The sequence below is a fragment of the Engraulis encrasicolus genome, chromosome 20, assembly GCF_034702125.1.
Source record: "Engraulis encrasicolus isolate BLACKSEA-1 chromosome 20, IST_EnEncr_1.0, whole genome shotgun sequence".
NCBI lineage: Eukaryota > Metazoa > Chordata > Actinopteri > Clupeiformes > Engraulidae > Engraulis > Engraulis encrasicolus.
Window position 1 is genome coordinate 11,034,453 of NC_085876.1, and position 15,000 is coordinate 11,049,452.

General features: G+C 43.3%; 2 protein-coding genes across 2 annotated transcripts in view; one reads left to right on the forward strand and one right to left on the reverse strand.

Moving 5' to 3' along the window:
* Positions 1-10,613: 10,613 nt before the first annotated feature.
* rpa3 (replication protein A3) lies at positions 10,614-13,279 on the reverse strand. The gene is made up of 4 exons (XM_063185410.1): positions 13,064-13,279; positions 12,812-12,886; positions 12,388-12,496; positions 10,614-11,029 (listed from the first exon to the last, which is right to left on the reverse strand). Exons 1-4 carry the CDS (start codon positions 13,160-13,162, stop codon positions 10,962-10,964), a joined length of 351 nt encoding a protein of 116 aa, XP_063041480.1. The 5' UTR covers positions 13,163-13,279; the 3' UTR covers positions 10,614-10,961.
* Positions 13,280-13,680: 401 nt separating this feature from the next.
* The window catches only part of umad1 (UBAP1-MVB12-associated (UMA) domain containing 1), a 19,175-nt gene continuing 17,855 nt past the window's right edge, over positions 13,681-15,000 (forward strand). The window contains exons 1-2 of the mRNA XM_063185413.1: positions 13,681-13,771; positions 14,161-14,258. Coding sequence (XP_063041483.1) covers positions 14,177-14,258 — 82 coding nt within the window. The 5' untranslated portion in view covers positions 13,681-13,771; positions 14,161-14,176. The remainder of the gene's footprint in view (positions 13,772-14,160; positions 14,259-15,000) is intronic.

Consider the following 15,000-nt stretch of genomic DNA (forward strand, 5'->3'; position numbering starts at 1 on the left):
AAGGTTTCCCCATTCCCGGCACTTTTGTCCACGTTCTCAAAGTAACACAAACACAGTTCATAATCATCCCATGTCCATCAAAGTTCCGGTCCAGTTTGCATATACGTGTGTGCGCATGAAATCAATCCTCTTCCTCTCTGCCGTGCTCCTACCTGCTCCTAGAGCATGAGAGGCAGAATTGTGTTCTATACGATGGTGTATGTAACTTTCATTGCATGGCATGAATGTGTGTTTGTGTGCCATGTCCAAGTGTGTGTCTATGTGCCTAGTGTGTGTGTGTGTGTGTGTGTGTATAGTGGTTGGGCGGGGGTGTTATGGTAGCTTTGGCTTGGCACAGTGCATGTCATCAGGCTGTCTCCACTCTGGGCTGTGTTAAGACAACACTGTCAGGCGGCATCGGCCAGTGCCAGCGCATTTGGGAAGACTCGACAGAGACAGACAGATAGTGTGTCTGTGTGCATGTGTGTGTGTGTGCGTGCGTGCGTGCATGTGGGAGATATTGCATAACGTAGGCCCGCTAAATGTTTGCCAGCATTTGTGATCAGCAAGGTCACTGCAAATGACTCGCATTTAGTATTTTTTGGAAAACTGGGTGTATTATGGACTTGGACATAATACACTGCACATGTGCAGCTGTGAGTGTGTGGGTGTGTATGAGTTTTTGTGGGTGTATGTGTAATTGACCATGTACGTGCATGCTCTTTTGATGAATGTACTTACTTCCGTACTGATGAATGTACACACTCTATATATGTGTAGGCCTGTGTGTTTCTGATGGGTGTTTGTTTACAGGTGTTTCTATGAGTAAGTCCGAGTATGTCCGTGTGTGTGTGTGTGTGTGTGTGTGTGTGTGTGTGTGTGTGTGTGTGTGTGTGTGTGTGTGTGTGTCTGTGTGTGTGTGTGTGGTTGTGTGTGTGTGTGTGTGTGTGTGTGTGTGTGTCTGTGTGTGTGTGTGTGTGTGTTTGTGTGCGTGTTTGCTGCTGAAGCCACTGCTTCCTGGCGTGTCGGCTCGTTGGGCCCGACCATCGCGTGTGATGGAGATCGAGCAAGAACAACAGAGGCACGGAAGTTATGGCGGAAGCAGGGGGGTGAAGCCTGGTGAGGCTACTGGGATGCTGCTGTGTGTGTGTGTGTGTGTGTGTGTGTGTGTGTGTGTGTGTGTGTGTGTGTGTGTGTGTGTGTGTGTGTGTGTGTGTGTGTGTGTGTGTGTGTGTGTGTGTGTGTGTGTGTGTGTGTGTGTATGGATATGGGGAAGGTTGCCTTAGTAAGCAGTAATGCAGTGCTGCACATCCTGAAACTGCAGGCAAGGGATGCCAGGGATCCCAAATAGCCTCTAAACCCCTTTGCGGCCGCTAGGGGCATCTAGATTTCTAGTAAAAGTAGAAGTAAATGTATGGTGTAAGTAGAGCACTAGCACATGTTATTACATAGGAGTTACACCAGTTATTCCATTGAACTTATTGATGTGGCTAGACATTGTTGTTAATGAAAAATAAACAAAAAGAAAACCCCTACATTTAATCCAACCGGAGCATTATCAGGTACTACTCTATGTTACTCAGCGAAGGTACTTGTGTTGGGAGAAAATAATGGCAGATTGTTTTTTACTTCTACTTCTGCATTCTGCATAATGATTAATGGAATAACAAAGAGGCTTAAAATACACCAGATACACACATACATATATATTTTCCACATTCAATGTTGAATGTTCGGTTGAATACAACAAAATAACTAAATCAAAACTTAACAAATTTTGGGAACACATACCTATTTTCATGGCCAAAGTGCAAACGTTCAATGACCCTCTTGTCATTAACTTTGTCATAAACTTCTGTCATCAACATCTGGCTTTGGGTTTTAAGTAGAGTGGTCTGGTCAACCCAGGTGTAGTGGGGGCCTGTTTCAAATCTAGGCTCAGATTTAGATTTCCGTGGATTTTCTCAGACTGTGTCCCATACATACAGTATAGGCTAGAGACATCTATAGAAGTATTTCATGATACAAATAAAAGTTCTGAATGAGTCTGATTGACAGTCTGAGATGGCTTTTTTCCAACACGTACAAGAGGTGAAAGAGGCATCGGGAGGATGAGGTGTGTGTGTGTGTGTGTGTGTGTGTGTGTGTGTGTGTGTGTGTGTGTGTGTGTGTGTGTGTGTGTGTGTGCATGTAAGAAGTAGTGTGTGCGTGCGTGCATGCGTGTGTGTGTGTGTGTGTGTGTGTGTGTGTGTGTGTGTGTGTGTGTGTGTGTGTGTGTGTGTGTGTGTGTGTGTGTGTGTGTGTGTGTGTGTGTGTGTGCGCATGTTGCGGGAGTGCATCAGCTCAGTCATGGCTGCACATTCCTGTGCTCCGCCCGCCCCAGGGCCAGTGCTACAGTTCTATGGAGATGTCAAGACCAGGCACATGCCATGTTGCTTTACCTTACTCCCCCCCAGCGTGTGTACAAGGGGACTGACTGACTGACTGTGTGTGTGTGTGTGTGTGTGTGTGTGTGTGTGTGTGTGTGTGTGTGGCATGCTCTAAAAAAGCAATCAAACTCCCTGAACCACTGTATGACTGTATGGCCGTCACAGTAAAATAGTAAAATAGGACCTGGTGACGGCCTGGCATCAAAGTGCTACATATATCTGCTGTGAGACTCCTGGATAAGACAGTTTTACGTGTGTGTGTGTGTGTGTGTGTGTGTGTGTGTGTGTGTGTGTGTGTGTGTGTGTGTGTGTGTGTGTGTGTGTGTGTGTGTGTGTGTGTGTGTGTGTGTGTGTGTGTGTGTGTGTGTGTGTGTGTGTGTGTGTGTGCCTGTGTGTGCGTGTGCGTTGGCTACATAGACTTGGCTACAGGCATAGAATTTTCCTGAATCCTGCGTGTATCGTTTCTCAGAAATGTTAGCCTCAATTCTCAATTCTCAATTCGAGCTTCCTACAGTCTTGCGCCATAGAATTTGAAAAGACACGCACACTACTAAGAAAATAAGCTGCCATCAGGACCAAACTTGTTGAGTGAAGACATGAGAGTGTGATACGCCACTGAATGCAGATTCTATATTTGGAATGAAGTACTAGAGAGTGGAATCTGAAAATATATATGCCACTCTGGTCTTTCTGATAGTGAGCTGTAGTAAAGAGATGTGTAGTTTGGTGAAGAGTTCTACTTTAGTGATTGGTAAACCTATTGATAAAGCTTGTGATGGAATGGTCATCACTAGGGTTGTGGGTGCGGTCTTACTGTCACAGCATCGAGCCTGGTTCTTTTGTCTTTTGTTGCGGTTTTGTAGTGAATTTAAGTCCAAGCGGGGCAACTCTGTACTCCCCTTCACTGCAAAACTCATATTCATAAGACTATAGTTAAGCACATCCACGAAGGAATATCAATGGGCCATGGCTGTGGCTCAAACAGTTAAGGCCCTGTACTGCTACGCCGGGGACTGGCTTATTTGCCTAACTGGCAGGTGGGGGTTGAATCTGGGCAGACACTTTTTTTGATCATGTAAAAAACCTGGGTATTTTTGGGAAAATATCAAACCGGGAAGACCACGTGAAATAAGTCAAAAATAGGGAGATAAGTTTCCTGCTGAGAGGGTTGACAGGTATGCAATGGGATACCAGGATACGCAACACAAAAAAGGTTGGGAAACAGTGATCTATGCAGGAGACCATTCTAATGGATTCAATCCTGAAACCCCTCCAATACAAAGACAAAGTCCCTAACCGTAAGGTCAGAGTTGCCCAACATTTTTGTCTTGTGTACCCCCTATGCCCCTTTGCCGTACCCTGAGTAGGCCTACCTCTCACTAATGCCCTATGTCTCCCAAAGTAGATATGCTCCATTTGGTATTCCCACGTACCCCTTGCAATATGCTTACATAGTATTCCCCATAGTGGTACATGTACCCTTGAATATGAAATACTGCATTAGGCCACTGCCCCGAGTAGATTCTTCTAAAACAGTGGTTCTAAACCTTTTTTTTTTAAGTCCTCCTTACCTATGGCCAAAACAAGCTGCACACCCCCAACCCAAACGTCTACATGTGTATACACACTAAAAAATTCCTGACAATGATTCTTGCACAATGATTATTGAATCAATACCTTAATGACATTGGGACCAAAACGTCTTTTACCGGTAATTTGATTCTGATTTGGCCTCATTATAATGTTCATAAGCAGACTTTTGGTCACAACCTCAACGCGAACAAAATTACACGGACGGACCCCTTGCCATCTCTGGCGCTCCCCAGGTTAAGAGCCACTGTCCTAGAAAACTAGGAGTGTACTCAGGCCGGATTTGAGTGCAGCACAGAGTAAAAGGTGTTTTTAAACTCCCAAGGTCATCTAGGTTTCTTTGGGGTCATATGCAGACAGCTAGAGGGTGAGAGGTTGATGGACGAGGATTGGTCAGGGTGTAAAGAAGGTGAGAGTCTGTCACACGCGCGCACGCACGCACGCGGACGGACGCACGCACGCATGCACGCACGCACGCACACACACACACACACACACACACACAAAGGCCTCTACTGAGTAAGCATGCAGCTCCAACAACAATACCGCACATGCGCATGTACAGTACAGTATGCACACACATGTGCAGGCACGCAGGCACGCAGGCAAGCACAGATGATTCTAAATAAGGGGACATGCAAATATGCCTGCTACTGTACTTCTGGGAGTTGGTATGTACTGTATTTGAAAAGCAACTCAGGAAACATGATGCAGATTATAGAAAAATGTCCGCAAATATAAATAAATAAAAAATCCACAGAAATCCAAACAGGCACAGATGCAGGAAGTGAAAATGAAACAGGCACAGTGTGAAAGACTGATCGAACTGGAGTGTCAATCTGTGCAGCGTGCAGGTGTGTGGTTTTGCACCGCTGACCTTCCTAAAATGAGTTTCTACAGGTGGCTGGGTTGTCTGCATAAATAATGCATTCTCTCCTCTCTTTCTCACTTCTCTCTTTCTTCAAAAAAACCCCACACCACACACACACACACACAGCCATGAGCCACGGCCTCGTCTCGGTTACACACTCGGCACAGATTAGTTTGTTTGCCGAGCGGGTCAAGTGCTAGGCTTGTCACAGCTCCTGGGCATGTCTGATCACCCTGGCTTGCCTGCCTAGTAGCCATGTTGAGAATGCAGAGGTCAGGCTCTGACTGTGGTGGCGGCTGTGTCAAAGTCAAGTGCTGCTGTCGTTGGAGCCTGTGGAGCTGAGCAAGCGATGGCGGAGGTCGGTGGAGGGCCCTTGTCTGGGCATGTAGCAAAATGGCAGCTGTGGGCCCCAAGGGCCCAAGGGCCTAGTCTATCTTGTCTCCCACGAAGCACTGCATTATTCAGCATGGGACAGCAAAGCAGAGGGGTTCAAATTCTGTGCAAGAGACAGAATTGATCACCAATTAGTGTCAATAAGTGAAGACATTGGACATTGGTATTTGATTGTGGATAATATCGCCTCATAACATGAACTGTACGTCGTAGCACACCAATTGTGACATCAGTGTACGGATTGTTGCAGGGGTTCCGACCACAGCCAGCCGAGTTCTAGAACGCTTCGGGGGTTCCGGGGTGGAGGGAGGAATGGGGGAGAGTGGGGCCTAGCTACCTGCCGGAATGCCACCGGGTGATTGATGAACTTTATGATACGCAGCATTCTTCTTCCAGAACATACCACCAGGAGCATATATCTCAGCACACACACAGCTCTCTGCAGCAATCACACCCATCATTTCAGCTCATCAAAGGAAGTGGGTTTGCAGATAACAGCCAAGAAGAGTAAATATCAGTCTATGACAGGATATCTGATTCGCCGTCAGCAGTACAATGGAGATGGTAGAATGATGGATATCGCCTAAACATACATAGCCTGTTATTAACACCGGCAGTTTATTCCAAATCCATTGAATGTGCAAAACCGTCTTGTCCAAAACATAGGCCTATTTATCTATGTTGATCTATTGTTATCAATAAGATGTATATCCTTGAATTACGGTAGAAAGACCACAAAGGTGCAAGGAAAACACCTCAAAGTGATAAGTTAAGGTAGGAAGCTTTATGGAAACAAAGAAAAGAAAACAATCAGATCACTTATACGTGTAGCCTATGTAGTGAAGAGTGTACATACTGTCCGTAGATGTTATTGAAGATATTTCAAATACGTTACTTTTATGCAGAAGTCTCAGTAATACCTATCAAGTGCATCCACTCCCAAGTTCATTTACTACTAGAGCTACTGACCTAAACATTTTATGGTATTTCAGATCATAACTTTTTTTTTTTTTAAATGCTTGCGAACTCATGAGGGAACTGCTAAAATGCAGTGCTTTGACAAAGGTGGGCAGCCCGTCATGACTCAGTATGAGGTAATGAGGTCAATTTCTATCACTTTCTGTATTACATGAAATAGGACTAGTGCATCAGAAGAAGTTCAGCTATACCAGAGAATCTAAAAGATACTGTCCAAGGCTCTCTTCATTACAACAGCATGCCTGACAGAGGATCTTAAAGTTCACTATAATGTCTCGGCCAGATGAGGAATTAACTAAGCCTTGGCCTACTCTAAATTGCTTGCTCCCCATTTTTTTGGTTTACTGACTTGAATGCCTCACAGCAGGGCAGGCTGTCCCAATTCTGAACATGGCCGTAACTACCACCTCTGTATTTTTTCAGTAATGTAAAATGTATCTATGAAGAAAATCGAAAAATGATCAACAATGATACATTCAGTCTGTATACACCACACCCATTTATCCTCAAGGCAGTGATTAATGAAAACTAAATACGAGTTTGACTAAAGTGTTTGAACAGCATTCTAAATGTACAGTATGCAGTACAGCATGCAGTATTTTACATTGGTATTCAAAAATGTCTGGTTACGGCCCTGATTCTGAAACTCAAACAAGTTCCTCTGTCCTTTCCTGTTGCTTGTGACCACTGGCCCCCATGGAGAAATCAATGAAGTTTCCCTGCGGTCAGCCCAGTTTTCCCCATTCAACATCCCTGAATGGCCTTTGAATTGTGCTTTTGCAAGGTGTTGAATAAAACCTCGATCATCAGTGTTGTCAAATCTTTTGTCACAAGGCCACATAAGGACAGGATTAACTCGTTTCACTTGCACCCCATGTGTAGTGGAGGGAAGGTGCGATGAAGTGACTACTAGGGTTGTGACTGTGTTCTTCTGACTGTCACGCTAATGAGCCTGGCTCTTTGGTGTAGCGATCAGAAGCCAAAGTTTAGTACCCAGAAGGCCGGGGTTCGAGTCCCGGTGGGGCAACTCTCATCCCTTTCCCTATAAGGATATGTAGCTGCCCCTACTGCATTCTGGCCCAGCTCTCCGAGGTACCAATTGCATGTTCTGGTCGTTACACCAAAGAGCCAGGCTCCTTGGTGTGACAGCCATTTACTATTGGATTCTTATTGTTAACAACTGCCAGCCTTGCAATGCTATGTATCAGGGCTTGCCGGCCACTGTGGCTAGTGGTTTTCCTGAGTCACTAGCCATCCAGCTATCCTACTAGCTGGAAATATGATAAAAAAAAAAAATGGCGCTGTACATCTAACCTCAGAAGGTTCTTAAAGCAAGACGATCAGTGCATGGGTTTCTACATGGAAAGAAAGCAGACAAATAGAAACTGAGTAACTGAGCTTTTTCTTGAATTGAAATACAAACAATTGATACACAAGGGGCAAAGTGCATGCGCTATATCAGAATATACACTATAGATAGAAGCTACCTGTCAAATTGGATAGTGACACTGAAATTGTTACCAGCCACAGCCAATTTTTACCAGCATTTGGCCGGTTGGCAGGTGCCAGTGTCAAGCCCTGCTATGTATGTACTGTGTATGTATGTCTGCACGAGGTATGCAGTTTAAGTACACACATCATGCAGCTCTACGATGGCACTTTGACATTTGTGTGTGTGTGTGTGTGTGTTGGGTGTTTTGCGACAGCTACTTGTATGTGCATGTCCAAGACAAATTTAAAAAAAATAAAAGAATAAAAAGAATCTTAAATTTGGAATCACTCACAATCCTAAAGATGGCCACACTATCACTGTGACCAGTGTGAGAGTGCAAATAGCTCCAGCACTCTGAATATTCTGTTCATTCATCCTGCTGCTGCTGTTGGTGCAGAGTTTCCCTTATCTCTATTACTAGCTGACGGTGAATGTCCGGCCAGTGCTGGATTGTGCAATTTCATAGAAATGCCTTTAGAGGGAGTGCACTCCCACTGAAGCAAACATGTCTTGGCTGGGAGATACAATATGGATCTTTCCTAATCTGCTCAAAATAATTTTGCTGTAATGCCAAATCCATAACTGGCCTGAAATTGTGGCTTTTCATGTAAACCAATCCAGAATACCACATTGTTCAAAATACTACAACAGAATGCATTGCTTTAAGTCAACAAATCATCCACCCCCAAAGTGTTGATGTCTCATTGGGAGTGTTTGCAGGCACTACTATACGTGTAGCAGGCATTTGGCTGTGAAGCAGTGTTGAGACATGTTGACACTCCTGATGCCTACACCTGACATCATCTGACTACCTGGACAGGCGAGTGTTGAAACAAGCACAAAACTCACAGCGTCATGGAAACAGTGAAGCAATAACTAGTATATCTCTCTCTCTCACACACACACCTGCCATACAGAGACTTGAAGAGTTTCCAGGCTGCCCTTTATAAGGCACTTGTACGTGACGTGGTGTTGACATAATGGCACATCAGGATTGGCTCTGTGCTATGCTTCTCGCTACTGTTAGAAAAGACGCTCTCGGCAACACAAGTCTAAAACTAATGCTATCAGAATTACGTGTACTTCCTGCAGAAAACTTAAAGTCCCACCTATGTGCTCTGTGTAGCTAGTTGACTTTTCCCTCTTTTCCACAAAAAAAAATGCACAACTTTGGCCTACATATTGAAATCAACCCATATATTTTTGTCTGCCTTTCATTTATGTAGCTTCTTTTTAAATGCCTTGCTATTTGCACGCATGGCATCACATTAATGTGAAAGATTAACAGCATGAAAACCACAGCCCTAGATTAGTTTCATCTGTATGTGATGAAAACGTTGCTGAAGAGATTAACACCCACTATGGAGAAGACGTTGCAGAATTTGTCCAGCAGAGGACAGCACAGAGCTAATTGACAGCACAATGTGGCCCCTCTGTGCTTCGTTGCTTCAAAACTGAAAATGTATATTTCGGATCACTTGACTTCATATTTGGTGTCATTTGCTGCATTATATGACATATTTTATAACAGGCTGCTGCCTAATGGTTTAGTAGGTGGTCTTAAAGGTGCACTGTGTAATATTTTTTGTAGTTAATGTCCAAAACAAATGCTGCCCATTCACAAATGTTACCTTTGTTGGTCTATCATTGTTAGTCCAGGGGTGATAGTGAAAAAAAATCCTGAACCTGAACTTTTTCCCCTGCTCTAACGACGACGACAAGATACTTAACGTAGGCCTATTTTGACACATTATTCAAACATTTAATAGCCTGTGTATGTCCATTATTCAAGTCTGATCGTAGAAGAAAACCCTGAACCTGTAACACTTTCTGAGATAAGAATAACCTAATGACTAATAATTATCAATGTTTTTATTCTTGCAAACTGTCAAGCCTGAAATCAGGCATGGAGCCTGTATACTATCAGCCCTGTTAGTCTATTATTTAGTAAATATTCATGAAAAGATCAAACTTGGGAAAAAGTCAGTTTCAATGAGCACCTGGCCACCATCCTACAGTGCACCTCTTAGATCAGACGGTTGCAGGTTTGAATCCAACCTTACTTCTCCCTACACCCCCATCCATGGCTGCAGTGCGTAAGGCGCCCAACCCCACATTGCTCCAGTATCCATTACCCTGAAAAATAGCTAAGTTGGTTTGATTAAAATGTCAAGTGTAATACAAAACACCTTTTGTGTATAATCCCTTTACATATTTTATAACCTCACTGCACATCATGGTCGGTCCTGTTTTATAATCTGTTGTGTATTTATGTTTAAGTCTTCCTGAAAAAAATCGATAACCCTTTGAAAAGAAAAGAAAAACCCTTCAAAAAAGGCACTTACGCACACATCTGTAGTTAGACAGGTGCTTAGGATATTACCATAGTTAAAGGGACACTGTGCAGGAAATGGTCAAAAAAGGTACTGCAACTATGCTGCTCATTGAAACTGGGCTGCCTATTGCCAAATTTGATCTTTACATGAAAGTTTATCAAGTAATAAACAGATATTTTCTAGTATGGTTTAAGAACAGTCATTTTTGCAGCTAAAAATGGGGATTTTTGGAATTTCAAAATGGCGGACCATGGAGAAGATCCCCCTTTTCATGTATGAAAAGTGCAATTTTTCCAGTCATAATGAATACCTAGAATTTGATGGTGGTGGTAAGTATTCATGAAAAAGGTAACATTAGTGAATGGACAGCAGGCATTCTGGAAATAAACAACTAAAAATCTCACACAGTGTCCCTTTAACATTTTTTACCTGAAGAAGGTTGGATGACCAAAATATATTACAGTTTTTACAGTCCAGGGACAATTAAGATGACAGTTGAAGTCAATTAGAAAAGTGGGTCACTGAACAGAAATGACTGCTGCAAGTTTGACAAACACAAATATTTATTATTTTACAACGATTCTCTTAAGAAGAAAAAATAAAAATGCTCACTCATTGATGAACTGAAAAGACGCCCAAGGACGTGACCTTTTTACACTATGCTTGATCCATAAGGTACTGAGGAGGGAAACTGAGTTTGGGAGAAAAAGAGGAATCAAAAGTCCAAAAACAAGCGCATGAGCGCTCCCCTTATGCGTTATATCTACAGTGTGTATGTGTCCTACTCATTGGAGTAGAAAATGAAGTTGTAAGGTTCGGCATCATCCGGTCTGTGGTTGCTGATGACCCCAGCCTCCTCATGTTGTTGTTATTGTTATTGTCGTTTGTTGTCCTCATTGGAAAGGATAATACTGAGGGTAGTCGTGGACAACCTTCAAGGCTTCGTTGTAAAGCTCCAAGTCTGAAAATGTAACGAGAGACATCACATCATTTACCTTTTACAAAATCGTTAAATTACATATGAAAAGCTGTTTCCCAAAACTTCATATAGCCATCTTCAAATATTAAAAAAAAAAAAATGGTACGAGTGTGTGTGTGTGTGTGTTTGTGTGCGCATCTTTAGCATAGTTTTTAGGCTTTTTAGTCCTTTATTGGATAGAACAGGGAACAGTTGAGAGTTGAGAGTGGCAAGCAGATAGCAGCTCAATTGGAGAGAGATGGGGTGTAGGGATTGTAAATGACCTAGACCTAGGCTAGGCCGGACTCAAACCGGTGTCCCATTGGGCATGTAGTCCTCATTAATGGCACTGTAAATCGGGAGGTACATTTGCACGCTGCGCCACAAGAATCCCAAAAATGACAGGTTTTTGCTGTGCCTCTCAGGTAATATCAATGCCCCTTGCAAGGGTGAGGTCAGGGCAGTATTGAGGGCTTGGGGCTCCTAGCCTGCAGGTTGCTGTAGGCCCGGGTAGACCAAGTTATCAACACAGCATCTTGTCACATTTCTCCAATTAAGCTTATTTTCCCCTTTTGGTCAAATGGGGGGGCCCATATCAGGTGGGGCCCCCCGGGTGCAACCATATCTAGCCTGTGCGTTAATCTAGCCCTGGGAGAGGCATACTTTCCCTGTAATTTCCCTGTGTCTATGTAACGGAGGCTAACTAGCAGAGTTAGCGTGGAACGTTAGTAAACCCCCCTCCCAAAGCCTCATACAGTGTCAATGCCGTTGGACTGGGAGACTGGTCTCTTGGTCCAGCGGTATCTCCAATAGCCGGACCGTTGTAGTTGACGAGGTCGCAGGTTCGATCCCGGAGGGGGATGAACAGGTGCAAGATGACCTCCCTCACAGTGGTACTGAGACCCAAATGGGAGTGAGGTTTAAGGGGGAAGAGAGTGTAACGGAGGCTAACTAGCAGAGTTAGCGTGGAACGTTAGTAAACCTCCCTCCCAAAGCCTCATACAGTGTCGATGTCATTAGACTGGGGGGACCCACTAGTTTGACGCCCTTTCGGTACTGATGTCTTACGTCACATGGTAATCAAACATTTCAAACAAGCGATTTTAGGGTTAGGTTTAGGTTTAGGGTTGTATGACTTAAGACATCAGTACCGAAAGGGCGTCAAATTAGTGAGTCCCTTGGAGTGGGAGACTGGTCTCTTGGTCCAGCGGTATCGTACTGTGTCTTCCATAGCCGAACCATTGTAGTTGCCGAGGTCGCAGGTTCGATCCCAGAGAGGGACGAACAGGTGCAAGATGACCTCCGTCACATCTACTCTGACGCAATGACAACAAAGCCTTCACTTTTGAAGATCTACTTACCAAAGGTGTATTTGTCGTCCCGGAGTGGCTGGTAAGCAGTAGCCATGATGGTGCCTTTGTTAGACACCATTCCCACCACCTCCACAACTCCACTCAGCTCCTCATCAAGCTACACACACACACACACACACACACACACACACACACACACACACACACACACACACACACACACACACACACACACACACATAGAGAGGTTAACCGTGGAGAAAATGAGTCCAAACCCATTTCACCAAACAGCTGTTATTCAGCTTTCTCTAATGATTATTCTGAACCTAAATCAGGTATGAATGCTTTAGATTATTCCACACATCATATATACAGTACATATTTCACAAGAAAATGGAACAATGCCTGCGTGCGTACTTTGAGGTCAGTGAAACGATTGCATTGGAGGTCTGTATATTTTCAAGATACTCACAGGGTCATTTAGCTCCACATGTGCAGTCTTGCCCTCTCCATCCGAAAGAGTCAAAGATCTTCCGGAAGGATGAACCTATTCAGACAAAGGAAAACACCGTAAAAAAGTCAGTTATCAATGCAAGAAATATAAGCAAATAGATCAGACGTCCAGTGCCCCGCCATGTAGTTGCATGGTAGGGCTACATGAGAAAATTGGAACGGTGTAACGACTTCAAGCCAACAAACTAATGTGACACGTCAATTTGCATACCTTTTCGACTCGTCCTGTGAAACAAACCGGCTTGTTGACATGTTGAGAGAGCATGGATGCATTAATCCTGGGTTTGGGATTCTCGTATACATTTGACATCTTGTTGAATGTGTTTGTGATCTTTCTGTAGCTTTCGCGGCAGCAGCTCAGATGCGCGGGAAATTCCGCAGTCGCGTATGTGACGCAATTTCCTTGGTGTGCATTAAAATGTGTTCCCCTAGAACGGATTTTGTTCCTGGGTGATGTTAATATTTAGTTTTAAAATAACAGAAATCCCTGTATTCAATGCAAACCATACCAACATAGCATGCTAATATTAAAGCACACTTTAGAATGAGACACATGTTGTAAATATATTGGTGTACATGCAAGTGTTTGCATTTTTTTCTACTTCAGCGATATTTTGACATATTAAAATGGCTCGAGTTATTTTAGATGCAAATATAAAAAGTGCAAAGTAGATATTCAGATGAAATGTATACAATTTAATAAAACATGTTGACGAAGTCACAGACAGGTTATTCTGACCAAAATGTGTCAGAGAATGTGGAAAATCATAAAGGCTGTGGGCGAGTTCTTGTTTCTTGTCGGACACATTTTTGATAACACCAGACAGCGCATGATGATTTCTGTAAACAAAAATAGTACTGAGACTTGATCATATTTTCAAGGCATATTTTACCCCACTGAATATTTTGGAGCAATACAGTAAGTGTTTATGCTGTTGTTGGTCGCATACGTTATTGAAAGTAACAGCAATATAATCTGTTTGGAGGCTGTTTGAAGCCCTTCATGTTTTAACTTTGAAGTCAAAAGCAGAGTTAGCTGGCAAATAGCTAGCTAGCACTGTGGGGTGTCCTGAAGTTCAGCAGTATGTAAGTTGGGCAATTTTAATCGTCGATACTATTAGTCTGAGTCGCTGGATAATACCCACCACATGAAATGTATTATAGTTCCAATGAACAGATATACTTGATCACATGAATAGTTTTGCTCTGAAAACTACTAGATATAAACTAACACTGACTGCTACTTCGTTGTTTTACGAAAGCTGAAGTATATTGCATATTCACTACCTCCGAATTTATTTCCCTCAGAGTACAACTTTTCAAGATGCTCAACTTTTTCGGATTACGGAAAGATCCGTCCAAGAAGCCAGCTGGAGACAAGGAACTTGATGGATTCGTTATCATTGGTGAGGACTGGGTGACGTGGTGGGGGATTAATTTTTTGAACGTTATTTAATTAGTATACGTTGGCTAACATGATTAATCACAAGACGCGTCGTGCTTGTCCGTTGGCTGACTTCACAGTGTAACCATATGCCGTTGGCAGATGCGGACAGACTACTCAGAAGCCATGCACTTCGTTTGACAAACTATTATGGACGGGCCGACAGCCTCCGACAGTACAGCCTGCTGTCTGTTTATTGTTTCGAAAATGTACAAAACCGTAGTCTAGAGACCTGCCCACAGATTCTTCAAGGAAGAAAAATGGCGGTGACCTACCCTATTTACCAATAGGCCTATCAAAGCAGAAATGTGTCAAAAATGGCAAAGCAAGGTGAGGGTAGGTCTAATTGACAAATTAGAAGAAAAAAGCATTCATACAACTAACAAAACATTGTAGAAGCATTACTTGGACGTGTTACTCTGTCTCAATGTTTTGTTACAAAACTACTTCCAAGAGTGATTCTAGTAATTAATAACACACACACACACACACACACACACACACACACACACACACACACACACACACACTGGGACTCAGCAGTTTCCCTCTGCCGTGCAAGTGCAACTCCAGTCATGGAAATGTTTTTGCAGGTCGCGGGCCTATTTCCGTTGCCTAAATTTGTCTTGACGTTAATGACAATATATCATTGTTTGTATTGAAAACAAAGTGAGGAAGTAGACATCTAATCATTATAGAAATAT